Genomic DNA, 23,683 nt, shown 5'->3' with positions numbered 1-23,683 from the left:
ACGTTCGTCAGCTACCTACCCTGGGGTGAGAACCATCATTTCGCTATGTCACCATGGCGCTAATCTTTTTCTCGCTTCCCCGTTCACAGCTGGTTAAAATTCAACCAGCATCGAACACAATTCCTTAAGGCTCTGCGTCATACATTTCCCAGCCCCGAAAATGTCCCCTGACCCCACGCTAGAGCCTACAGTCCCTGGAGAAGAGCCGGAGGAGGTTGATGAAGGCGAGGAGAGCGATGAATATGAGGTCGAGGTCTGCATATTATTTTCTGATATTTCTTATATTTTGTGCATCTAAACTCGCTCTCGTTTTCGCACAACAATTGTGTCTACCTCCTTTTCAATTGCTCTGTCAACGTTTTATGAAAACAGGACGCAGAAGAAGAGCAAGGTGGCTCGCCCCACCCAGTCGGAGCTGAAGAAGACGAAGATGAAGGGGAGGATGGAGAGAAAGGAGGTGCCTCATCAAGGGTATGTTGACTCCTGGTCCGTCGCCTCTTGAAGAATGTTGAGTTATTGGTATAGAGTAAACCAAGTTTGACGGCGCTACTAGTTGGCGAGGTACGTATATATCGTTTCCTTTCTCCATAGGAGGCTCATGCAATCCCTCCAGAATGGCACATCAGCCTCGGCTGCTACTGCTGATGACGATGAAGACGCCGAGGACGATGACGAGTATTTCGAGGAAGACGAAGACGAGCCTCCCACTTCTGCTGGCGGCTTGAAACGTTATGCGGATGAAATCAGCGAAGGAGACGAAGAAGAGGAGGAAGAGGAGGATGGCGGTGCTACAAAGAGGGCACGAGTTGCCAGCTGAAGAACATGAAGTGTAATGATAACAACGGTCAACCCGATGCAACTAAGTCTTATTATCTCATATTTCACAGAGGATGTTATACTTGTAGGATATCTACGGTTATGTACTTACGTAGATGCAGACATACTAGCTAGTACATGGCAGACCCCCGGTCTCCTCCCCGACAATCCAACGATACCACCAATAGTACTTGGGACTCGGAGACTGTCGAACACAACAAAATTCCCATCACCAAAAAAATGTGTTGGTTTTTTTCCGCGGCTCGACACTTGCATCATCACCGATTCAACGACTGACACGTTGCACGCACTCGCCATTGGTTGAAAAAGTGAAGCACTAGGTTCTGTCGCAGTGAGCATGTCGGCCAGCCGAGGAACGAGCCGCTCGGAGCCGATATCACCGCACCTGTGACTCCCACGTAAGCCCACTAATAAGAGGTGATAGACCCGGGCCTCCGCACCACTAAGCCGAGGGGGTTGCAGTCTTTCCAGGCTAGGTTCAATAGTGGTGCAATACCTCTGCTCCGGACTTGTGAGAAAATCACTGATATAGTAAGCGCATGACAGCTCGGCAACATCCGCCGTGTCTATTAATAATGATACCGCCTGTCGGCAACAATAGCTCGGGTATCGAGCTCGCTGTGCCCGACGATGAGCAGCACGTTCTCACTCTTTTCTCGACCGTTTGACGGCGCGTTTTTTTTTGATCAATTTGCAGTAGCTACTAGACTAGTAAATGATGGATTGGGTAGTCAATATACCCTACATACATGCGCTATTATACATAATGACCTTGCTCTGTAGTACCTATCAGTCTGTAGCGATGTGCAGCACCTCGTCAAATACTTCTAATGCCTCCTCCATATTGCTGACCTCCTCCTCCTCTTCATAGTCTTCCTCGGCCTCTGGAGCAACAATAAACTGGCTGATGGCTGATGGCTGGTTAGGGGAGGAGGCACTACTAGAGAGAGACTGAATGAGGCGTGTGGGGATGGTAACACAGGGTGTACTGGTGCTGTCTCTGGTGTTGCTGAAGGTACAAACACCAGGAGAGATAGTCCCCAAGAATTCTGGGAGGTTGGCTATGTCCTGCAGACGCTGAAGATGGTGTGAGTTGAACCGACTGCGAACTTGGCGCCGGAGATTGATCTGGTGTGCAAGGACTGGATGCGAAGCTTCTGCCTGACATTGGCACTCATGGAGGTAATGCTCCTCGTCATGCAAGTATGTAGCTAGACATCGCACTTCGATGTTCAGCCGCATGATTTCTTCTCTTGCACGGCATGTCTTGAAATATAAGTCGGTTGCTTGACGTACTGATGGCATTGCCCAGGGACGGTGTGAGACATCATCACGCGAGTCATGAAGAAGGTCAAAGTTGGCAAGAAAGGCATACTCAACTACCTCCTCCCATTTGAGCGTTCGGCAAGGAGGGGACAATGCACGTGCTGCTATATTGGACCAGTCGAGGGCAGTCTTGATGGCAGCAGAGCGTGCTTGCAAAGCCTTTGCGATATGCTTTTGCAATTTATATCCTATAGATAGAATGTTGTCAGCTGAGTAGAATACGTAGTCGAAAGAAATGCTTACTGGTCCCAGACCTGTTCATCTTTGTCAGTTCAAATATGCGCACAACGACCAGACCTTCCAACGTGTTGAGTGCGCGTTGGTACTTTCAATTGGCGACTAGACGCCCTGTGTTTTGCCAGTCCGGATCCTCTGGTGTCCAGCGGCAAGTGATGCTGAGTTTACGCTCAAGTTCTTGCACAAGTCATAGGTCCTTCTCATAGTTCTCTAGGGCATGCCGTTGAGCTGTTTCGATTCGTCTTGTAGCACTTTCGTCGGATGTGAGGCTCACGGGTGTGGCCACAGCCCATACTGAGCTTGTAGCATCAAGATCCTCCCTGTACACGATCAAATGTCAGATACCTCACATAGACAGACGAAATACTCACTTGCTTGCAACTAGATTGACAAGCTTTTGCCAATACTCCATTTGCAACATCTCATGCTCAGGTTTGGTGCGGAGACTCTGTAAGTAAGTCTTCTCCTCCGTCAGCCAGTCCTCGAAGATGGACTCATGAGTGATATTGAGATTGTGCATTAATTTTGGGAGTGTGATGCAACTGTCGGCTATGATGTTGAGAGCTTGTTTGTAGTTGTTGTAAAAAAAATCGGCTGCAAATCAAGACTTTAGAAAAGGTACTGATGCGAACATAGTGAACGTACATAGATTTGCATATACTTCATAATCATCGTTGTACTTGAAGTAGCTTGTGATAGCCTGCTGACGGTGGAAAATACTCGAGTAATGCGTTGTAGGTGCCAAAGAATTTGATTTTGAGAATGTGCACTCGCACATTTCCAAGTCTTCGAGTCCCAAGCCTGGAATGTATCTTGCGAGATGATTGAGCTGGCACAGTCAGCGATGAGCATGCCTGTGGAATGCGCCAACGAGGGATGTATAATGGAGGGAACGCGCGCGGGGACCTAAAGGACTGTTATTCAGTGTTGTCTTGAACTGACACCCAATGTCATATCCACCGCCAAGGCCATCACCAAAGACATCCATCAACTTCGCAACGACAGCTAGTGGGTATTTTGCCCTGTGGGATATAGGTATGAATGTTAGCGGACAACATGAAAATAGCTCAGATGTACAACTCCCCACTCTGAACCATATCAACAATTAAGAGGCTAAATCCATGTCGGCACACCGCAGTGAAGATCCCTGTTTCATCATATGTATATCCCCCATGCCCTCTTCATCATCTCCTCGTCCATGTTGTTCCACTGTTCTGTGCAAGGGTTTCCCGATGAGTCTGAATCAAGCGTAACCTGCAAATGAGTCAAAAAAAACCTGTTGTTAAATGAAATAGTAGACATACCTCTGAGTCCTCAATGCCTACTTTGCTCCACTGATTAACATAGTCGCACGAGAGATAACGATCCCCTCGGACATGCTGCGTGGTGGGAAGTTCAGACGACTCCCCGCTATCGTTCTCATCTATGCCAAGAGTTTGATGAAGGATACGCTGGAGGGAGTCATTGCCATCCATAGCGAATAGCAGAGTGAATATGAGAGGTACCTCGTCCTTGAGAGTATAGGTACACGAGGGACAGGCGTGTTTGAGCTGCCAATCCAGAGAATCCCGGTTGAGGGCCTCGGCTACCAGAGAATCTACAGAACTGCGAATTAGCATGTAAACGTCGAAGGCGATTGTGAGTTGGCGTGAAAGGTAGTGATGATACTCGACCTTGAAAGTTTTATTCGTAATCATGATAATAAACTGCAAAATTGAGTAACTTACCCCATGTAGATCGCAAAGTGTCTTGCTGAATGCCTGCATGGAAAAGTGAGGGCTTCGAAAATGTGCAATATGATATAGCTCGAGTGCATCAATGGTGATGACAACAGATGGCGAAATGGGTGAACATGGGATCATGCCATGACGGACAAGGGCAGACACAATATATGCATCTTTTGCGCTGATTGTGAGAGCTGTGTTCTTAGTGTCTATTATGTAGTATGCTGTCAGGGAACAATCTCACAGCGTGAGAGGGTACGACTCACAGAATACGTCAATGACTTTACCTGTCCAGAGACCTGAGTTAGCCTCCTCCGGCACACACCTTTGATCAAAGAAGCCCTTTTTACCACTTAGTTTGCGGTCCAGACTCCACTCCAGAAATGTGCTTGTGATAGCTGGCAGCTGGATATTGAATGTGTCCACACGTCGCTGTATTCAATCACGCTGCGTGCGATGGTCGATCTGTCATGTGTTGCTTCTTGACGTAATGCTGTTGCCCCATCACAGGTAAGAGGACTTGAAGTTGACACAAGTTTAGATAGACTTATGGTTTCCAGAAATCTCCCATGATCTCATGAGCGAGGTCCTCGACAACTCCTACGTCGACGCATTGTTCTCGCAGGATCTTGTTGACATCAGTCGACATGTCTCCAGCCTTGAACATGACATCATCTGTGTCATCTTGGCGCTTGATCAAGGCTTCTAAGGCCTCGTGTTGTTCTGTGGTCAACGCTAATAATAGGTAAAGTCAATAACAATTCTATAAAGGTATTAGCATGTGACGCACCTTGCAGACGTTCTTTTCTCTGGACCTGTATGCTCGTGGCTTGCTGAGACAGAGCCCTAGGCCCATACACTGTGTTAGTGGCCACACAGTAACCACTCTGATCGCGCTTTGAGCTTAACTGACGAACCTTTCGACTAGACAGTCCTGTTCGATTGCGAGCTTTCGACATGGCCATGATATTGAGCGGACGCGGGAATTTTTTCAATCAACATCGAGATGTATTCAGGTGAGCTTATGGATGCACGTGACATTAAGTTTACTGACCTCTGAGCTTGTTCTCTGTCAGCGTGAAAATGAGCTCCAGAAAATCGACATCATCCCGAATGTCAACGACAAATACAAGGAAAAGTGGGGGTCTAGAGGACTTCATGCGGGCCATGAAGATATCAGGTAAGCTTCAATATTTGTTTGTTTTGATCCTCACTAATGAAATCAGACGTCAGTTTCGACTCTGTCACATATACCAAGAAGACCATTGAGGAGTCTGTCACTTTCAAGATCAACGACCAGCCCCGCCATCCACACCACCAATGTCTACCATCACTCCTGCTGATTCTTTCCAGCCCTTCGAATCACCTTCTGGATCCCCTCTGACACACTCACCTGCTGATTCAACCCCACCCATCAATACAGTGCCATACGACTCATACATCCCCCATCCAGATGAGCTTCATCCTCCAAGCGGAGTGAAAATCCATGGATATTATGTAGTTACTGTAGGGCAAGAGGTTGGCATCTTCTTCAACTGGTACATTCTTCTCATTCGATTATCTATATTTTTAACTCAGCAACCTCAGGCTTGATGCGAAGGCTCGTGTTGATGGCATCAAGGGTGCCACTCACATGTGTTGTGAACACTGGCCTGATGCACTGGCCTTGTACACTAAGCACTACTGTCAGGGTGCTGTACGTGCAGTACCTACAGTTGGAGGACCTTTCTGCTCTTCCAGTCCCTCCCAAATGCCATCTAGTCCAACACTTACCACATCATCCTCCGGCTCTGATGAGCTCTGGTCTTATTTTGATGATCTGTCCCAAGAACTGAGCAACGGCTAGATTTAGTGTACCTAACTACTATAACAATGTATCTAGCACGCCAAATTGTATTCTCAAGGAGGGCTTCTTCAGTTTGATGCAGAGTGATGAGTTCAGTTTGAATGAAATGATAGGATACGTGTAATAAAGTAATTGTGCTCGCATTACAGGACAGAATCTGATATTTTGTGTGGTGCACATTTTGTATGTGGCACTACCAAGAATTTGGAACTGGAGGCAACTTGAACGAGTCATGTAAATTGGCCATTGAACACGAATATGCAGTAAGCTCACTACACAATTCATTTTCCTGCCTCGGATGTAAGTCACAATATCGGAGGACGCAATCCTAGCTATTCTATCATAATTTTAGACTATAATTCTTTCTCATAGTTGAATCCGAGAGTGTTATGTGGTGATAGTGAACATGTTCACCATGATGTTCGCCATGTTCGCCATGTATATGTCCACTCTCAATAGATCTCATCACGCATGCGAATTGTGCACTGAACATTTTCAAAAGCCAAATGAATTGTCTTAAATATGTTCATAGCGTGTGTCAAATAAATCGTATATTAAGCATGTTCATAGTATCGTGCAGAAGATATCCTAGATAATGGAATAGCTGGAGCATACTCGTCAAGTTTGACCTCGAAAAACTTGACCTCTGACAACACCATCAAAACCTGATCATACATTCGCATACATCTATCCCTTGCCTGTTTACCATTACTGCACGGACCATACACAATGTGCTTTAAGTCACTGAGTAGAGCTCATCCGAGCATGGTGTGTTCCTCACATTGGCTAAAAAAAACGGTTGACTGCACAGTTGCCCTGGTCTTGGGCCAGCCGAAGTTTTTCATTGAAAACTTTCTCCCAGATATTGGCAGGGCCCCAATCATACTGCCACTCGCAGATCGAGACTTGCAGTTCATGGATGGTCGGGGTTTTGATGTCGGTGGTGCACAGAAGATATGTAGTGTCGTTGTCTGACGAAGGATCCTGTTGTTCATCTAGATATAATGAGATTAATAATGTAGAGGCAAGCACTACCTTACCTCCTGACGGCTGTGTGATCTGGGTGGCCTTCCTGCTGAAACGAGTGTCAGCTTTGCAGTCACTCATAACCAAATGAACATACGCAGCGCGAATCCTGTTGAATGATGCAGTCAGAGATGAGAAGTAAAACATATTGAAGAAAAGACTGACTTTGCCATACGAATACGTGCCTTCTCATTTTGAGTTGAATGAACACTGAAAGAGATAAAAAGATAAGCAAAACTGAATGGTGAGAGCAAAGATGTCAATGCTCAGTACTTACGCAGAATCGGACATCCATCGTTCCGTGGCTGCCCATTGTCGCATCCTTTTGTCCATCCCCCTGAGATTGCTGTTGAAAGTGTTGGTCAGCAAGTTAAAGATTATGTAGCTGTCAGTAGTTACTTACCTTATATGCCACCCACTATCAAGAGTTCATGTGCATCAATTAATTGGGAAAGGTATGTCGTGGTGATGTACTTACTAGTGTTTGTCAAAGAAATTGTGTCTCGGAAAGTTCGGATCAAAGTCAGTCGAGAATTGTGTCTCAGAAAGTTCCGATCGAGGTCAGTCCAGACTCAGAAGCAAAAGTGCTCATGGTACTTTGTTGTTTCGTCTCCCCTGCAGTCAACAGCTCAAATATGTGCGCACTTTTATGCTGCGCAGAGGCCTCTGCGACTGTAAGCAAGCATTTGGCAACCGGAAAACTCAAGTAAGTACCTCCTTAAAGTCATACTTTCTAACTCTCCTTGTTAGGTGGTTCTCCAGGCTCTCAGTGTTGGAGGCTTGGGGCAACCCTTCTTGAATCCACGTTCTGACTTGAATTTTTAGGTGTCACCATCGCGCTTGGACTTTGCATTGCCAGTGTCGTCCTCACGTTTGGACTTTGCATTGTCGGTGTCTCCTTGATTTTGGACTTTGCATTGTCGGTGTCGGCTGTGGGTTTACCCCATGTCTTCTCCAATTTGCGTTTGGACTTTGCATTGTCAGTGTCGGCTGTGGGTTTACCCCAAGTCTTCTCCAATTCGTGTTTGGACTTTGCATTGTCGATGTTAACTGTGAGTTCTTAAATTTGGGCTTTGCATTGTCGGTGTTGACTGTGAATTTTTCTTCAGGTGCTGGCCATACCACCCTACCATAGGACGCCAACGACTGAGCGCGCACCTGGGAGAAGGCTGAGCAGCTCAATTGCAGATTACCCCATAAGTACTATGTATTATTATGTTAGAAATAGGGGCTTGTAATTGATCGCTGCGCGGTAGCATGTGATCTTGGAGCAGATGACACTTACCAAAAGAATGGTAAGAAAATATCAGGAAATAAATTAGGTCTGAAATGTAGACTAGGATGCGCAACACATGTTGTTTGTTGATCAGTGTGACACACATGGTTTTCCCTACACTACCGTGATTGTGTCACGCCGCAGGATTCACCAGACACTATCACAATCAAGATACACAATGTATAGACAGCCCTGCAGCAGTGACTCCATGGATCCAGACGTGCTCATTTCGTCTTCAGGTATGCAAATTTCTTCCTTGATGTTTCCACTCTCACATCGCTTCTTTTTTGGAGATATTGAGCTGTCAATGTACCCCGTGTTCATGAATCCGAATGAAAGCCCAATTGTGCCGCCGTTTCATAGAATGATACATTTCCTGTCTGGAATGAGCACCAGGGGCATATTTCCCTGAAATACTGACTCTTCCAGCCGTTTCGGAGATACCACCGACTTCGAAACATTTTCCTTCGACCAATCCTTGCACAACAATGAAGATACTGCCGAGTCCGGGACATTCTCAATTGTTCCACGTCTACCTTCTCTGGATGATGAATCACACATCCCTGCAAGCAACATCCCACGTTTACCTTCTCCGGATGACGACTCTAACTCTCACAACTCACTGGAGGCTCGCCTCAATGACAAAGGCAATAATTCATGCTGGTCAGCACGCAATCCTGGCCAGCCAGTTATACCCACACGAGCCAAGGGTGTCCTGCTGACAGACGCAGAAAAGGCTTCACGTGCTCTCAAGGCAACTCAAGGCAAGCAAAATGAGAAGGCCCTCCATGATGCAATCACCGACTTCATCATTGAGCAATCAAAGAAGGTCGGAGAGATCGCAAGGTTGCACAACGTCACCCAGGACCATGTCAAGAGCCTGTTGAACTTCCACACTCACTACAAGAAATCGCAAGCACCTCAACTCATGAATGCGCTTGTTCATGCCAAGGCAAAGGAACTTAATGCAGGTTTGTTTCTGTTATGTTCATTCCAGTTTTTTTTCATATTCTCACTGTCACTTTATCTCACAGACCTACCAACTGGAAGCAAGTACACCATGAAGGAAGTCCGCAAAACTTGTCGAAGAAGACCCAATGTTGCACCCACATGCATTGTCACACAAGGAGAAAAAAGTCTTTATAGCTGAGCTTATGGAACACAGGGCGCTCAAAACGAGTGGCTCGCGTGCAAACAACATTGCGGCCAGCGCGAGATGTAGTAGCAACTACAGAGAAAATTAAGCAGGAGGTAGGTGTGTCATTTGTCTGGTGATGTCCATGCTCACTCATGACTCCCAGCTCAATGGATTGTGCGATTGCTGTGGGACGTACACAACATTCGTGATTGCAGGCGGGCATGTGAACAACCAGACACCCGCCACATGGTATACAACTGACAATGCTTCGGACTTTTGGGAAGATGCGCTGAATCTCGTGCTGGACAATGTTGTGTGCAAATTTGAGCAGTGGGCTTGCAGTCAGGGCAAAAGTAAGTACTGAAAATCTCGTTCTACATAATACTATACTGATGTTTGATTCCAAGATATTGTGGAACACAATAGTCTCGAGAGCATGCAAAAACAAGCTGCAAGACTTATTCTCACTGGTCTTCGTATGTACCCTACCTTGTCTGGCTTTTCCATGGTTTACTCTTAGGAACAGGATGGGTGACGAACAAGACCAACATCACTATGAATTACCCTAACTATACCAAGGCTATAGTGTTGTCCTACTGGCATCATCTTGGAAGGCTGGCCGACGACTATCCCATTCACATCCCCATGGAATATCCACACCATCTCCTGACATGTGAGCACTCCATGATGCGCTAAAAGGAGGGACCTGTGCATGGAGGACAATGTCGCGGTCTGAGCTCGAAAAATACAAGGCGGATGTAGAAAGGTGGCAGGTTGAAGGTGAAGTCATCGGGAAACCTCGTAAGAAATGTTCAGATGCAGATACATCATGCAAATGCAAGACTGCACCAAGAGGGGACAAAGAGAATGAACCTCTTACCAAACGGTCCAGAGAGAAGAGGCGTGCATTGCAAAGGCAGCCCAAGAGCTGCAAGATCATCGAAGACAGTGATGTGAGCCAATCTACTGACAATGACAAAGAGGACTAGGAAGTATGTTAGCATTTGCTCTATGTTATGCTGTCTAGACATTCCCCGCACTTATTAGAATGAGTTAATCTATATGTAAATGATCCTATTCAGTTCTAGTAGCTACCACAGATCAATCAAAAAAAACGCGCTGTCAAACGGTCGAGAAAAGAGTGAGAACGTGCTGCTCATCGTCGGGCACAGCGAGCTCGATACCCGAGCTATTGTTGCCGACAGGCGGTATCATTATTAATAGACACGGCGGATGTTGCCGAGCTGTCATGCGCTTACTATATCAGTGATTTTCTCACAAGTCCGGAGCAGAGATATCGCACCACTATTGAACCTAGCCTGGAAAGACTGCAACCCCTCGGCTTAGTGGTGCGGAGGCCCGGGTCTATCACCTCTTATTAGTGGGCTTACGTGGGAGTCACAGGTGTATCACCGTGCTCAAGCGCCATTGCCATGCCATTTTGGGATGCCAATGACCGCACTAGCCCCGGATCGTATGAATTGGACCACAGATCCTGACCCATATCCTGAGCGCCAATTCAAAACGGCGTCGAGGAGCAAGCGCCATTATGATGTGCTGTAACAGACTGGTTCCGATCAGTAGCATCGCGACCAACACGGGAACGCTCAAGATAAGGTCATAAGTAACTGTTTAATACCAGCGAGTCAAAAATTGAAGGACAGTAAATTCTTGCTTTGAACAATCGAGCTTAAATTCAAACCATCACTGCCAGCCATTATCGGAGAAACACCATCTTCTCCTCCGGCGTTGAAGCAACCCAGGCAACGATATGAATGATGCCCAATCCAACACGTTCCATCAAGCCCTCATTCTCACTTACTCCCATCACATGTAGCAAGCACCCACGGTAAGGCTTGATACTCTCTTCATCGTAGAAGCCGTGCGCACCATCACAACGGGAAAGCACGATGAACTCGATAGAACTTGGTGGGGCAGGGTTCAATGGCAGGATGACAGTGCCAACCCAAGTGGGAGAAGTCGTGGCGGAGAGGATATTAAAGAGACCATAGTGGTCGGCAGGGCTCGATTCTTCATTTGATTCACCACCTCGCCTTGTAATGGCAAAGTGGCTGGAAGTCGTGCAAAAAATGAGAGTGCCTGGTTTTAGTGGTCGATGAGTGTCCAGTGGCATCGCTGTTGGGTCCAAGGTCCTTCCCGGAGAGGAATACGGGGGCTGCTCTTCCTCTATCCAATAAACGCGTGACACCTTCTGAACATCGAGGGGCACTATACCGCCACCATGGTCCACGATGTACCAAGCATCAACAAGCGTCTCATCCACCGACACTTCGCTGCTATAACCAGTAACCCTAGTCTGCCTATACACACTCCGTGACATGTAGACAACAGCACCACACCATGTCGCCCATGCCCAAGAAGGCCAAGATGAGTTGCTTCCTTCAGCAAGCGAACGACGAGTACGAGGTGTAAGTGGATCATGTTGCCAGAGAAGCGCCTGATGCAGTTCCGTCAACATCATTCCATATTGAAAAGCTCTAGCGGGGTCACCGAGTCTAAATGCTACCACCAATGCATTTGTCACTCCAGTGAGAGCATCGACGATGTCTGATTCGACGGTGAGATTACGTCGTGTGCACCTCTCAACGGCATACTTGTAACTCCAGAAGGAGTCAGTTGAGAAAGGGAAATATTCTTCCCGTGAATGCCGAAGAAAGCTGCGGCAGAAGTCGGCCTTACTTTCCGCGACGATGCTTTCACAGAAAACCTGACATCGGCACTCAAAGTAGACCTCCTGCCCAGTGAAGTATATCCTTCGGCAGGACAGCGCGCTCTCTTGATAGGTCCAACAACGCGTAATCCAAGCGGACATTCCGAGAGCCTTCTCGTGTGTTGGAGGAGTCACAAAGAGATGAAGTCCTTGGACAACTTCGATATGTATTTGTGGCGTTCTAGTTCGTGGACGGCACCCTGGGAGAGGGTCTCGGGCTGTTTTTCCGCCAGCAGCAATTAACGTGAAATAAGACAGGCCATAGACCGAATCCATAGCGTGCAGCTGACTGATCTTATCCTGCAAATCATCTTGAATGATGCACAGAGCGTCGATCCATATGTAACGTTCACCAAGTTGTCGCACGAATGAAATCGAGTCTGTAATGGTATCAGGGAGGTTTGCCGCATTCAATCCGCCAGGTATGGAGCGCTTTGCTATATTATCCTTCGTCGTCCAATACTCTGCACCGTTGCCTCCCCATACATAACTGAGGGCGACGTGACGAAAGCGGTGAGAAGGTGCAGGGATCACGGCCATCGATACTACGTCCACCACTCTCACGAACTCCGGCATGTTCCTGTCCATTCTCCAAACATTCCGACATTTATCTCCATGGTTTTCCTCACACAACTTAATCCATTTCTTCACCAGACCGACATCCACCGTGTTTTTCACCCTGCGACCATGAAGATCGACCGGTCTCCCAAACTTGGAAGCATCTTCTTGCATGAGATGGATTAATAGTGGACCCAGTGCCCTGAAAGCGGGATGCGTCTGCCAAAGGCCGTTCCCGGTGATGTAGAGGCGGCGGCCATAACGGAGTGGGGGATGAGGTCCCCTCCGAAGAGCACCGCAAAGCGTCGTGTGGACCCCACATTCAATCTCTGAGAGATCGATGTGAGGAAAGTCCTCCATAATTCGTGTTCGACGGACATATAGTGAGATGAGGCGGCAGAAACTGCACTGGTAAGATCTTTCGAAAATAGATGACAGTGAGCCGAGTGGTATCGGCTCCAGCTCGTGGATGCCATAAAGGAGGATCCTGTAAAAATCCAGCTTTGCACAGGTGGAACAAAGTAATATGTCATTTTCTAACTTGGCAGTATAAGTCTATTCATCCTCTTTAATCAGTGCACTGCGCTGGGTATGCGGAAATTTCATCGAGCTCCCCACCTGAAGATTAAGTGGTGCTTGATATTGAACTAGGAGAGGTGAGGATTCAGAGGTTCCAGCAGAAGCGGCATTCTCTTTGAGTTTGCGTGTGCGGGCGACCAATAGCCAGACAGCCAAAATTCCAAGAGAAATCCCTCCAATAATTCCAGCAAGGGCCAAACTAGTATGCGTGGAGACCAGACGGCGAGTTGCAATAGTACCACTGGTTGGAACATCACTAGGTGATAGTGTGAACCCTTCAGGATTACCCGGGAATTGCTTGGATGCCACGGTGAGGAACAAGCTAACATAAAAACGAGGTCCCCACCTGACTGGGTTGTGCCTTTGAATTTGAAGGAATCATAAGTGCGGACTGCAGGGTTAGGCTCAGATGCATAACATGCGGCAGTCCATCTCAGACTCGGATAGGCTGTGTTAGTAGCATTCTTATTTACATAACTGTCAGTGTCACGGGCGCGCCGCGGCGGATAGGCTTGAGTGCACGCGTCTAATAAGTTGTGCAGTGATGGAATCAATGAAAAAAGCAGAGGTATGTAGGTCGGACCAAACACGCTCAGGCTGCACCAAGCATTCAATTTCTTCCCACCACATTATACAGAACCAACGACTACATATGCTAGAGAACTTAGGACCACTTAGGACCAACCATTGTTATTTCCGAACCAATGGTCCCTACCGGTGCCAGTGTGCTGGACCGTCACCACCAATATTTCACTTTCTACACCCACCAGTGGATGCGGGTGGCAAAAATCTTCGAGCGATCGAGATTTCTTCGGCGGAACGCCATCCAATGGGTCTATGTATGTGTTGGACTTGGTTGGACTTTAGTTTTTGAATTTCACTGTCATCCTGGATCGCACACTCATATCAAATCATCTCCCACATCTCTGACAAACTCACTCACTCTTATGTACGACATACGCACCCTCAATGCTATCCGCTTTACCTGTCTTAAAAAGACCACAATGAACGTTGTCGACGCCTACCCTTGTCTCAATACATATCGTGCAACAGGTTTTTCCGCTTTCTGGCACAGCGATTTACGAGTGTATTGAAGCGAGGCATGTGGCGTACACCTGGAGGCGTATCTTTAATGTATTCACAGGCGAGACGTGCCCACTCAAAAAGTCCATCAGCTTTCGCAGCAAGATTTGCAAACTCTTTGTCGCCAAGATCCGATAGCCCCTTGAGCTCCTCAGATACGAATGTGTGGATGTCGTGCTCCGCAGCGCTGTTGCTGGAATCTCATCCATGGATAACCATAGAATATGCTGAGTGCCGTGAAATGAATCTTCGATATCATGAAGTGGACGAGAGGTAAAGCGAATATCCGAAAGTTGGATGGGAGTTCTGTGACTTGGGGAAGACCTTTGTTCTGAAGTGTGTTGGCAAGTATGCGGAGAAGGTCCCGCCGCGTCTCCACTCCGCCGCTTTCGTCCAGCGTTTCGATCACAATCAAGACAGGTCCCACACTTCACGTAGGGAATTTCTTCAATAGTTTCATAAGAAGTTTCTCCCACTGCTGGGAAATATCCTTCGAGTTCTTCAGTGAAATGGAAATTTTGAGCGCATCCGCCCATGCTCTTCTCATCTCCGCATCACGATCAGCTAGGTCATGAACGATGGTGGAGAAAGCTTTTTCATGACGTTTCTCGGCCTTGTCAAAGCAGAAACATGAATCGAGCACTCCCATGTCACCGAACCCTTGGCAATCGGTTGAGCGATGGCTGATTTGCCCGTGCCTGCTGGCCAGATAGTCGCACCACATGTTTAGCAGCACTCCACTGCCGTTGATCTAGTCCGTAATCTAGACAAGAATCTCCGTGCGCGTCCCTGGTAGGCACTGTTGCATGGTATTTGATTCTGCGCCCTTTGCATAAGCGAGATCCCCGAGATCCAGGGTATTTCCTGGAACGGTGTGAGTGAATGTAAAGACAGAGATGTATCATAATCTTACCCGCACAAAAATGGTCGCGTCTCGACCAACTTGGTCCCGAAATTGTTGCACAACGCCGTCCAAAGTGTCGCTGTGCTGTTTGATGATGTCATCAGTTTCCGAGAGAACTTTTTTACAAGTCTCTTGCTTATCACAATATTCATGTACAGAGGGTGATAGCTTAGTAACTCACGAAAGTTCTTTGTCTCCGAGTAGTCCCTGATGAAATGGGCACACTCGTGAGTCTGCTGAACGATCTTTTCAACGATTCCGCGCATCGATTCAATTTCGTCAAGACAGTCATCTTGAGTCATGAAGCAGTGAACTTCAGCCAATTTCTTGAGAAGATTAAAAATCAAAATGTCGCGCTCTGCTTGAGCAATCATAATCTGCATGGAATTGGAACTTTTGAGTATGAAAATGGACTGCGGGAGAAACCAAACATACTTTGGATGCAGCAGATAGCATACCCAGTGCCATCTTTGCGTATGGATGTACCTATACAATTTGATCAGTTCAGTTCCAATCAAGAAGAATCATCCATACATCCGCAATTCTCAAGGACACTACCGATCATCTTTAGGAGTTGGAGATACAGCCGCCTCAAAATCACCTGCGACAGCAAGACTCGCTGAGGCATTGCCGGTGGCGGATTTCATAGAAGCCGCATGTTTCCCGAGTAATTCCATGCTTTGTATACCATCACAAGCACCCTGAAGTTCAACATTAACTAATTGAAGATCAGGTCCTTCCTCCTCGCCGGAAGGAGTAGCCTGAACCAGTGGGATCGCCAAAATTAGAGAAGAGGGTCAAAGTATTGGACGAAAATACCTGTGAAGCAGGCTCTCTAGACAGCCCTGGTTCACGGAGTCGCTGAGAATCTGAGATATGGTGAGATGCTTGTAGTCGTTGGAAGGATAGAGGGGCCTCTAAGAAAACCGAAGGACTAGGATAGCAAGTTCGAGCACTTACCTCAACTTCTGACTCAGTGGAGCCCCTTCAATGTCAACGTTCTGGACCGGCGGCTGCGTGTTCGCTTAGGGCGCTTCTGTACAGACTCAGCTGTATTCAGAACAACCAACCTTCACGTTTACGCACAGGAAGTTTTTGGTTAACCCATTCTTCAATTTCTGCAGGGACTGACAGAATCCTCTACGGGGTTGCTGGACGAATAATGCAAAAGGGAAGCGACGGATTTCAAGGAACCACATACTGAGCTTTCAGCAACATTTCCCCGGCTGGATCTGGAGGAGGATCAATGGTATTTAGCCTAAGAGTAAGGTCTTCACTCATCGCAAGTGGATCAGTGTGAGAGAAACGGTGAGGTACACTGAGAAGTAATGTGAAAAGGGAATGGGTGACTCATCGATGGTCCTTTGGCAGAACTCCGAAGAACGTTCGAGGTATGATGCATGATGGCCAACACGCAACACGCTGACTTCAATTTGAAGCGCTAACCATTCGCTGAGCCACACAAATATTGATTCCTATTGGTTCATAGGCACATGCTATTGCGTGCGTACTGCACATCACAGTGTAATGAAGCATCGATGTAGGAAAAGTCAAGAGAGTATGGTTTACTGAGGTCTATACCGTGACCAGAGAAAGTTTTGGCAGGACCTCTGCTGTAACGATACTCATTTCTGGCAGCGTGAGAACACTAGAAATTATTTTGTTTTGTGCTCATCATCCCAAGTTCAACAAACTCCCGTTCACAAGTCATCATGCATCTTATGTATACGCTAGACGAGAGTGGGAACAGGATATACACTCTGAATGTGAGCACCTTTGCTGTCATGGAGTAGCTCTTGTCTGACTCGCTGTTTCAGAAAGCAACAGATACAGGCCGAATCACCAAGTCTGCACACCCAGGTTCGTCTCCCCTGATGCCATTTTTTCTGGCTCAAGAATGTGCATCGATTGGTATACTGATAATATTCTGTCTATACAGCACGTTTCTCGCCCGATGATAAATTCTCGAGACACCGCGTTACTCTTAAAAAGCGCTATGGCGTCCTGTTAACCCAGCTCCCTAGCAAGCCTATGTGAAGGGTTAGGCGTCTACCGAATCCAGTCGGAGTGTATTTGGTAGTGGTTTTCACATAGCATATATGAATTTATTGTTTGCCTAGCTGGACTTCAGTGTTACTTGAGTGCAATATCTTCATCCCTATTACCGTCACGGTCACTAAGTACAGTCAAATCACTTGTTTTATCATGGCTACTCGCAGCGCACGCTGGCACAACGCTCTCAAGCTCGCTCTGCGAAACGAAGAAGGCATGAAAGATGGTGAGCTCCCAACCACACCCCACGAGAGTCGGACCAACATCATCGTTCGGATCAGTCTTTCAGCTCGCAACCACCGACTTCAACAACGCTACTCCACACGTTCGTTGCCATGTCCTCAGGGGCCACATCATCCATCCATCCCTGCCTTCTCTACCCCTACTCCTCACAACCACAGACATCCGTACTCCAAAGGTTGCTCAGATCAAATCCAACCCCAGCCATCGCGTAGAAGCACATTTCTGGATCAAAGCCACGAACGAGCAATTCCGCGTCTCTGGACATGCGGCTATCTACCCCTCACCCGAACTTCAGGAGAACAAAGGAATCGAGGGTGTGGGAGAGGTGTATGATGCATTCCGGAGTCAGGGGTGGGACTGGGAGGACGAGCGACGGAGGCAATTTGATAGTGTCGGTGCGCACATGCGCGCATCCTGGTGCCGACCTATTCCGGGTTCCCCCATGGACTCTTATAGCGATGCTGAAAAGTGGCCTGTCACAGTTGCGAAACCCGGAGAGGAAGGGTATGACGCTAAGAATTACGAGGAAGCCCGCGGAAACTTTGCATTACTTCTGATCGATCCCATTGAAGTTGACTATATCGAACTTGGAGTTATGCCTAACCGGAGGACAAAGTTCGTTAGACAGGAATCAGATGACGAGAGATGGAAGGAGGTGATATTGGTCCCATAGTCTCCATTAGACCTTACAGGACGTCAACCTATGAGACTCGGGAAGCAGAAGGCACTGTTACAAAAGAAACTCCAGAATTATAGAGCGTCCAGCACAACATATATAATACCATTACAAGCACCTGTGATTTCAATCGAAATCAAACACTACAGGGTATGTAATCTACCCAGCCCGTCTTCCTACGATCCATGATTATTAACTTACAACCTTGACACCAGTTTAGTACAGCGGATCTCCCTTATCGTCCAATGAGCTTAATCTCAAGTGCACGCAGCGGAAGATAAGAAACAGCTGAGAAAGCAGCTGCGAGCTATATGCAAACTTTGTGAGCGCGTGTTCAATCAGGGAAAGAATCAATCATACCTCGAACCCAAGATCAGCGCCGTACGCCGCTCCTGCCATCTTCCCAAGCGGTCCCGTATACCATACCTACGAACGAGGAGATATATCAGTGTACGAGGCTAGGGCAGGGAAATGACATACCTCTGACATCCCAACGACAGCACCTGCGATTCCAAAGCACATTGCGAGTATACCTGCTATGCCTAGTGGCAGCCTTGAAGATATAACAGGGTCAATGACATCTTCACCCAAAACCAGTAGACTCACTTTGACGGCGTATCGTAATCATCCAAATTGTAACCTCCAAGCGGTCCGTTCTTCCGTCTGAAGATAAAGTGCTCCTCGGCTACGATCACGATGAAGAAAGCCGTCCAGTAACTGAGAATACTGAGGAAATTAGAAAGGATGGCGTTGAAGTGTTCGCGGCCTACGACCCCTGCTACGGTATATGCGACGAAAGCGATGAAAACCCAGAAGAAGCGCGGGATGATGGCGAATGGGCGTCCAAGGGCTTGTATTGACAGGCCAGTGGAGTAGGTATTTGGGATATTATTGGCGCTATCCTTGAATTAGTATATACAAGAAGATGTTGAACCATTCTTACACGACAGAAAGTGCGAGAAGGACAAGGACGAATTGGCCAAAGTGACCCCAAGGGGAGAAACTTGCGCAATTAGGCCACCTGTCGAACCGTCTGCGTATGCTAAGATGTATGCCGGATCTGTGATTGTCATAAGGGCTGCGCCAAGGATCTGGACAAAGCAGATAGGGATGAACAGGCCGAAGAATGTAAGCAGGAACACGCGCATAGGTGGCGTATCAGCTGGTAGCCGGCAATTATAATCTGCAGCGACTGGAGCCCACTGGTGGATAAAGGTTTGCAGTATTTAGCCCCTGTTGTGATATGAGAGAGATGATGGGTGGACTCACCCCTGAAAATGAGCCGAATACGATTCCTCCAAAGCTGAGAATATCTGCTGGGAGAGCACGCCCTGTGTCTTCGACAGATTTCTGCGCGTTTATGTCATATCCGGCTTTGCCACCAAGACCCCAGAGGAAAAGCATTATGACACTGGCGATTATCCATGCGTAGCGTTCGTAGACGTGTACCATGTCGTACCCGATAAAACACGGGATGAGGCAACACACACCAATGATGATGATGCCAACGACGAGCGGAAGGGTGCCAGGATTGATATTGGCGAGCGTCTGACCTCCAAGAATGACTGCTGTTGTAGAAAAGCCGAGCCTAGGTACGATCAGTAAGATAATGTGCACGTAAACGAGAATCGCCGCACTGAGTGAGGATATTGAGGACCGAATAAATGGTGCCACCAACGTATCCTGAACTGAAACGGGTGATAACCATGGTGCGGAGACCAGTTATGGGGCCGAGGGTAGCAATGAATGCTGTTGCAATGCCGCCGAGAGCGCCAAAACAGAAAATAGTTGCTACAGCATGGCTTGAGAGCATAAACATGGGTAAGAAGCGGCATCATGATGTGGTGAGTGAACATACCCAAAACTCAAAGTGAAAGCGGACTGTCCGAGCGCCCCGATAGGAATGGTAGTCAACACTGCATTAACGGACCTACGCAAAAATGGAGGGAGGGGAACATAAGAACAAAACAATGTGTTGGATCAAATCGAACTGACCACCACATGAGAAGACTGCATTGGGCTCAGGACAGGCATGGTACGAGCGCAACATAACATACGCACTTGTTCCAAGCATTTTTCGACTCTCTCTGGTCTTCCGGTATACGCTCTATCCCACGAGCTTCGACACCAATGGCAAAGAGTCTTGAAAGAAGTGGGCCAAGTACACCGAAACGGCTTGCGATCACACGATCTGGTGCTTCCTCAGCGTACGCAACTCGATGAAGTTCATCTTCAATCGAGCCAAAGGCTTTCTCCTTGTCTTCTGTGTAATAGTCTGGGGAAGCAGACATGTCAGTGGTGCTTGTGGGGCAGCGTGGAAAGGCTCAGCGATGCCGGTTGCTAAATGCTTTCTAGTTCGGCACCATCCCCTGAGATCCGTAAATAATGAACTGAACCCGACCCGGTTCATGAATCACAAGCATGATGGCATGAACTGCCATGCACTGTGTGGGTGCATCTGTCCCTGGTTCCAGCCTGATGCATCATTAATCAGTCATGCCGCCGCGCCGCGAGTATAAAAGTCTAAATGGGTTTATGAATCGGAAGATGTTACGTAAGTACACTGCCTATGTGTTATTAACAGTGTTATGCATTTTTTCGCGGTGTACTTACAGGTAGATGACCATGGTATTCAAAGTACATTGACCGACTCAGAACATCTTATCCAGCCATCAGCCATTTCATGAGTGCTCAACTCAGCACCCACTTCATCTGGCAGAAATCAGTCAATATATTAAAACAATGCCCATGTCGTCCAAAATAAAGTACCGATTGCTTCTCTGAGCGTGTGCTATAAATCACGCATGGCACTCCAGAAAATCTCTGCAACGAACATCGTGTTTTGCATCATGGATTCTCCAAAATTAAGGATATCTGGTTCTAAGAAAGAGTCTACAGCTTAGTACAAGGAAGCCACGGATGAGCTATCAGCCCATTGAAAAAGGGTGATGGAACGCGCCTAATACCCCGTAGGAAGTCAAACTGCCTTCTAATTATGTGCCTCCTTGGCAATTCGAGCACCGTATGGGTTTTGAGGATCCTTGGCGCATGTCTCCGCTGTAACACCCATTCGAGGTCAAAGTAACAGCGTACAACGAACATTTATCCTGCTTCTTTGAGGCAAGGTGAAAGGTGAATACGCTTGCTGCTAGGGCACTTGTAGCACGAGAAATGGAACATGCAGGAATGGACCACTCGCGGAGGCCGATAAATACCATGAGGATGTGATTCAAGAACACAGGGTTATTTGACGTAGAACACGAATTAGTTGGAACTCGTACTTTATAAGGCTGGAGTGAGGTGGAAGAGTAGTTCGTACTTCATGCGTATTCGAAAGTTTTTTTCTCACGCCTTTCTACCCACCAAATATTGCGTGCCATCCTGGACGCAAGGTTCGAGCTCGCTGTCAGCCACGTCGTCCAAATCATCCTGACAGGCATACTACACAGTCGTATCTGAAGATACCACAGAGAGCCCATCTACGCAGAAGCTTAGAGTGTCTCTCGAGAAAGGTGCTGATGAAGAGAGACTAGACACGCAAGATTATTGTATCGACGATTAATGGTGGTATGTTCCTTGATCGATGATCTATCCTGTAGTCCGCATAATGTCAATGATTAAACAAGCAGGGGTAAAAAGCTGCCTTACTTCTACCGGGAGATGATTCTCGTCCTGTATGTGGATCTATTATCCTAGCGATGCCATCTGAAATGTGCACGTTACCGTATACTGATTCAAAGGCTCCGGAGTACAGGCAACTTTTAAACCAATCGATCCACGTGTTAGCGGTTAAGTTTTTTTGAAGGGGTTTCTACATACTCGTGAAATTCCTTGGGGACTCCAATCCCTCTGCGTTTGAGGTCTTGGCCTTCGTCCGATTTGTTCCCCCCTTCTGGTCCGGGCACTCACAGCACATCTGGCAGTCCATATGCAACAAGCTCACTCAAACTCTGACAAAGATCAAATCCGGCAAAGCCTTCGTCTTCTGAATTCTAGGCGAGTACGTTGAAGGCCTGTCAGACATCCAGGCCACATTCCAGGACCTCCGCAAGGTGGTTAGCGAAGCACTTTGCACGATTTAGGAGTATTCTTGATTCCTGCCGCCAGGCGATGCCGATCACAACCAACGCGCACTATATATTAAGTTAGCGGCCCCGAGTTCAAGCAGAACTTCTGTGCCAGGCACACCAATGGCAGCCTTGTATGTATATGTCCTCAATTTACTCACATGTTATCCGAGGCCCAGTTAATAGCCCAGACCGTTCCTTTCTCTAACTTCCTTATTTTCACAGGCTCTTTCATCCCCCTGAATAGCCATATCGACTGTGTGGAGTTTACATGACCTTTGGAACGCGCATCCGATGTCAAGCCGCATCTTGATTGCTTGCAAGAATATTCCAGACTAGATCTAGGTGACAGCAGTGGGCACTGTATCACTGCAATCCATGTACCACATAGTACCAAGCGGTTCTTGGGAGAAAATACCGCGGGAATGCATATAGGCGCGATGTGAGACACCCCGCTGTGCGACTGTTCCGATCCCTAATGAAGAAGTGGCGGCAACCAAAAAAAGGCGACAATGCAGGACTCGGAAGAATGAAACCACGCAGATAGCGCGTTATCGTGTTATCATACTGAAGTCACGATTAGGTGAGTCGAAAGCGACGTCCAAAAGCATCGGACGTAAAGTAATTGAACGCTCCTAGTTAGCGTCACCATCTGGTATAGCATTAGCAACCATTTCACTGGAGCTGTCATATAGATTTGGGCTAGTGGTATCCAGTCACTCAAAAAAAGTAAATGCGTCACCCTTGTTTGACATGTACATATCTTTTTTCTGTAGCCCTGTGTCCTGGCATTACAGGGAATACTCGAACGCGACTTTCGAGGTATTATTTTTTGTCTCTCAACTCTGCCTATTTTAATTTTGAATTGTAGGAAATATAGAGTTTTGGTAGATATATGGCCTTCACAAACAGAACTTCATACAAAATTTGTCACATTGACCAGACACGGCATGTCCTTCGATTTAAGAATCGGTGCAAATTGAATATTTGACACAACCGAGTCAATGTAGTATCATTGTAGTCGGCCGGTCAGCGCTTCAGCATCAACTTGCGAGGAAGGAATGATTAAGTGCATTCTTCGCTCAAAGTACTATAGGTTGACTACGGGCGTAAAGTGCAAAATGCTGAGTAATTTCAGTAAGCGGTTGAACTCCGACGGAAGGCAGAACGGGCTGTGTACGTCACCGGTGATTTTCTCCTGTCTTCACATGTCTGCCCGTAACCCACTAGGCGCGGATGGATACTAACATAGCAAGGCTAAGAAAAATGCGACTGGCTTCGCACGCCGCCTCCAACACTCCACGCGGCAAATGGTCCTGAATGAAATACTAGTTCAGACTGCAAGTTACTTACCAGTACTTGACGGCGATAGAACCGACT

At 47.3% G+C, this 23,683-nt stretch overlaps 10 protein-coding genes across 10 annotated transcripts; 5 read left to right on the top strand and 5 right to left on the bottom strand.

The window, feature by feature from the left end:
• Nucleotides 1-1,626: 1,626 nt before the first annotated feature.
• On the bottom strand, nt 1,627-4,262 carry F5891DRAFT_1127555 (uncharacterized protein; the record flags this gene model as incomplete). The annotated part of the gene is made up of 11 exons (XM_041364193.1): nt 1,627-1,755; nt 1,861-2,322; nt 2,504-2,577; nt 2,653-2,720; nt 2,772-2,994; nt 3,046-3,229; nt 3,272-3,422; nt 3,478-3,579; nt 3,611-3,654; nt 3,705-4,073; nt 4,128-4,262. 11 exons carry the CDS (start codon nt 4,260-4,262, stop codon nt 1,627-1,629), a joined length of 1,941 nt encoding a protein of 646 aa, XP_041228153.1.
• A 1,182-nt stretch (nt 4,263-5,444) lies between these two features.
• On the top strand, nt 5,445-5,970 carry F5891DRAFT_1186223 (uncharacterized protein; the record flags this gene model as incomplete). Its single annotated transcript, XM_041366671.1, has 2 exons — nt 5,445-5,662; nt 5,712-5,970. 2 exons carry the CDS (start codon nt 5,445-5,447, stop codon nt 5,968-5,970), a joined length of 477 nt encoding a protein of 158 aa, XP_041228152.1.
• A 1,675-nt stretch (nt 5,971-7,645) lies between these two features.
• F5891DRAFT_1186221 (uncharacterized protein) lies at nt 7,646-9,930 on the top strand (the record flags this gene model as incomplete). Its single annotated transcript, XM_041366670.1, has 8 exons — nt 7,646-7,702; nt 7,747-7,765; nt 7,822-7,975; nt 8,702-9,243; nt 9,307-9,408; nt 9,438-9,523; nt 9,574-9,763; nt 9,818-9,930. 8 exons carry the CDS (start codon nt 7,646-7,648, stop codon nt 9,928-9,930), a joined length of 1,263 nt encoding a protein of 420 aa, XP_041228151.1.
• Nucleotides 9,931-10,090: 160 nt separating this feature from the next.
• On the top strand, nt 10,091-10,246 carry F5891DRAFT_925703 (uncharacterized protein; the record flags this gene model as incomplete). The annotated part of the gene is made up of 1 exon (XM_041373866.1): nt 10,091-10,246. A coding segment is annotated over one exon (156 nt), but the record flags the coding sequence as incomplete, so codon positions are not given.
• An 881-nt stretch (nt 10,247-11,127) lies between these two features.
• Nucleotides 11,128-13,708, bottom strand: F5891DRAFT_1143045 (heterokaryon incompatibility protein-domain-containing protein; the record flags this gene model as incomplete). Its single annotated transcript, XM_041364942.1, has 3 exons — nt 13,625-13,708; nt 13,318-13,575; nt 11,128-13,254 (listed from the first exon to the last, which is right to left on the bottom strand). Exons 1-3 carry the CDS (start codon nt 13,691-13,693, stop codon nt 11,128-11,130), a joined length of 2,454 nt encoding a protein of 817 aa, XP_041228149.1. The 5' UTR covers nt 13,694-13,708.
• Nucleotides 13,709-14,691: 983 nt separating this feature from the next.
• On the bottom strand, nt 14,692-15,100 carry F5891DRAFT_1022210 (uncharacterized protein). The gene has a single exon (XM_041361226.1). It carries the CDS (start codon nt 15,083-15,085, stop codon nt 14,792-14,794), a length of 294 nt encoding a protein of 97 aa, XP_041228148.1. The 5' UTR covers nt 15,086-15,100; the 3' UTR covers nt 14,692-14,791.
• On the bottom strand, nt 15,011-15,945 carry F5891DRAFT_143107 (uncharacterized protein). Its single transcript, XM_041370642.1, has 5 exons — nt 15,800-15,945; nt 15,701-15,751; nt 15,447-15,642; nt 15,275-15,349; nt 15,011-15,225 (listed from the first exon to the last, which is right to left on the bottom strand). Exons 2-5 carry the CDS (start codon nt 15,731-15,733, stop codon nt 15,125-15,127), a joined length of 405 nt encoding a protein of 134 aa, XP_041228147.1. The 5' UTR covers nt 15,734-15,751; nt 15,800-15,945; the 3' UTR covers nt 15,011-15,124.
• Nucleotides 15,946-16,924: 979 nt separating this feature from the next.
• Nucleotides 16,925-17,403, top strand: F5891DRAFT_1022202 (H/ACA ribonucleoprotein complex, subunit Nop10). Its single transcript, XM_041361225.1, has 3 exons — nt 16,925-17,031; nt 17,083-17,125; nt 17,205-17,403. The coding sequence occupies exons 1-3, from the start codon at nt 16,978-16,980 to the stop codon at nt 17,300-17,302; spliced, it is 195 nt and encodes a 64-aa protein (XP_041228146.1). The 5' UTR covers nt 16,925-16,977; the 3' UTR covers nt 17,303-17,403.
• Nucleotides 17,374-18,721, top strand: F5891DRAFT_143076 (uncharacterized protein). The gene is made up of 3 exons (XM_041370641.1): nt 17,374-17,543; nt 17,599-18,386; nt 18,452-18,721. Exons 1-2 carry the CDS (start codon nt 17,471-17,473, stop codon nt 18,231-18,233), a joined length of 708 nt encoding a protein of 235 aa, XP_041228145.1. The 5' UTR covers nt 17,374-17,470; the 3' UTR covers nt 18,234-18,386; nt 18,452-18,721.
• Nucleotides 18,472-20,527, bottom strand: F5891DRAFT_1186217 (permease for cytosine/purines, uracil, thiamine, allantoin-domain-containing protein; the record flags this gene model as incomplete). Its single annotated transcript, XM_041366669.1, has 9 exons — nt 18,472-18,543; nt 18,597-18,662; nt 18,717-18,789; nt 18,843-19,133; nt 19,182-19,438; nt 19,506-19,824; nt 19,874-20,038; nt 20,095-20,166; nt 20,298-20,527. 9 exons carry the CDS (start codon nt 20,525-20,527, stop codon nt 18,472-18,474), a joined length of 1,545 nt encoding a protein of 514 aa, XP_041228144.1.
• Nucleotides 20,528-23,683: the final 3,156 nt, after the last annotated feature.

This window comes from Suillus fuscotomentosus (assembly GCF_016647785.1).
Source record: "Suillus fuscotomentosus strain FC203 chromosome Unknown F5891scaffold_16, whole genome shotgun sequence".
Taxonomy (NCBI): Eukaryota; Fungi; Basidiomycota; class Agaricomycetes; order Boletales; family Suillaceae; genus Suillus; species Suillus fuscotomentosus.
This window is presented reverse-complemented; position numbering and strand designations above follow the sequence as displayed.

Coding starts and splice junctions, on each gene's coding strand:
- F5891DRAFT_1022202 (XM_041361225.1), top strand. CDS start 16,978: ATGCATCTTATGTATACGCTAGACGAGAGTGGGAACAGGATATACACT. Junction 17,032..17,082: donor ACAGGATATACACTCTGAAT/GTGAGCACCTTT, acceptor TCGCTGTTTCAG/AAAGCAACAGATACAGGCCG. Junction 17,126..17,204: donor CACCAAGTCTGCACACCCAG/GTTCGTCTCCCC, acceptor CTGTCTATACAG/CACGTTTCTCGCCCGATGAT.
- F5891DRAFT_143076 (XM_041370641.1), top strand. CDS start 17,471: ATGGCTACTCGCAGCGCACGCTGGCACAACGCTCTCAAGCTCGCTCTG. Junction 17,544..17,598: donor CGAAGAAGGCATGAAAGATG/GTGAGCTCCCAA, acceptor CGTTCGGATCAG/TCTTTCAGCTCGCAACCACC.
- F5891DRAFT_143107 (XM_041370642.1), bottom strand. CDS start 15,733: ATGGCACTGGGTATGCTATCTGCTGCATCCAAA. Junction 15,350..15,446: donor CTCGGAGACAAAGAACTTTC/GTGAGTTACTAA, acceptor ATCATCAAACAG/CACAGCGACACTTTGGACGG. Junction 15,226..15,274: donor ACGCGACCATTTTTGTGCGG/GTAAGATTATGA, acceptor ACACCGTTCCAG/GAAATACCCTGGATCTCGGG.
- F5891DRAFT_1022210 (XM_041361226.1), bottom strand. CDS start 15,085: ATGTGGTGCGACTATCTGGCCAGCAGGCACGGGCAAATCAGCCATCGC.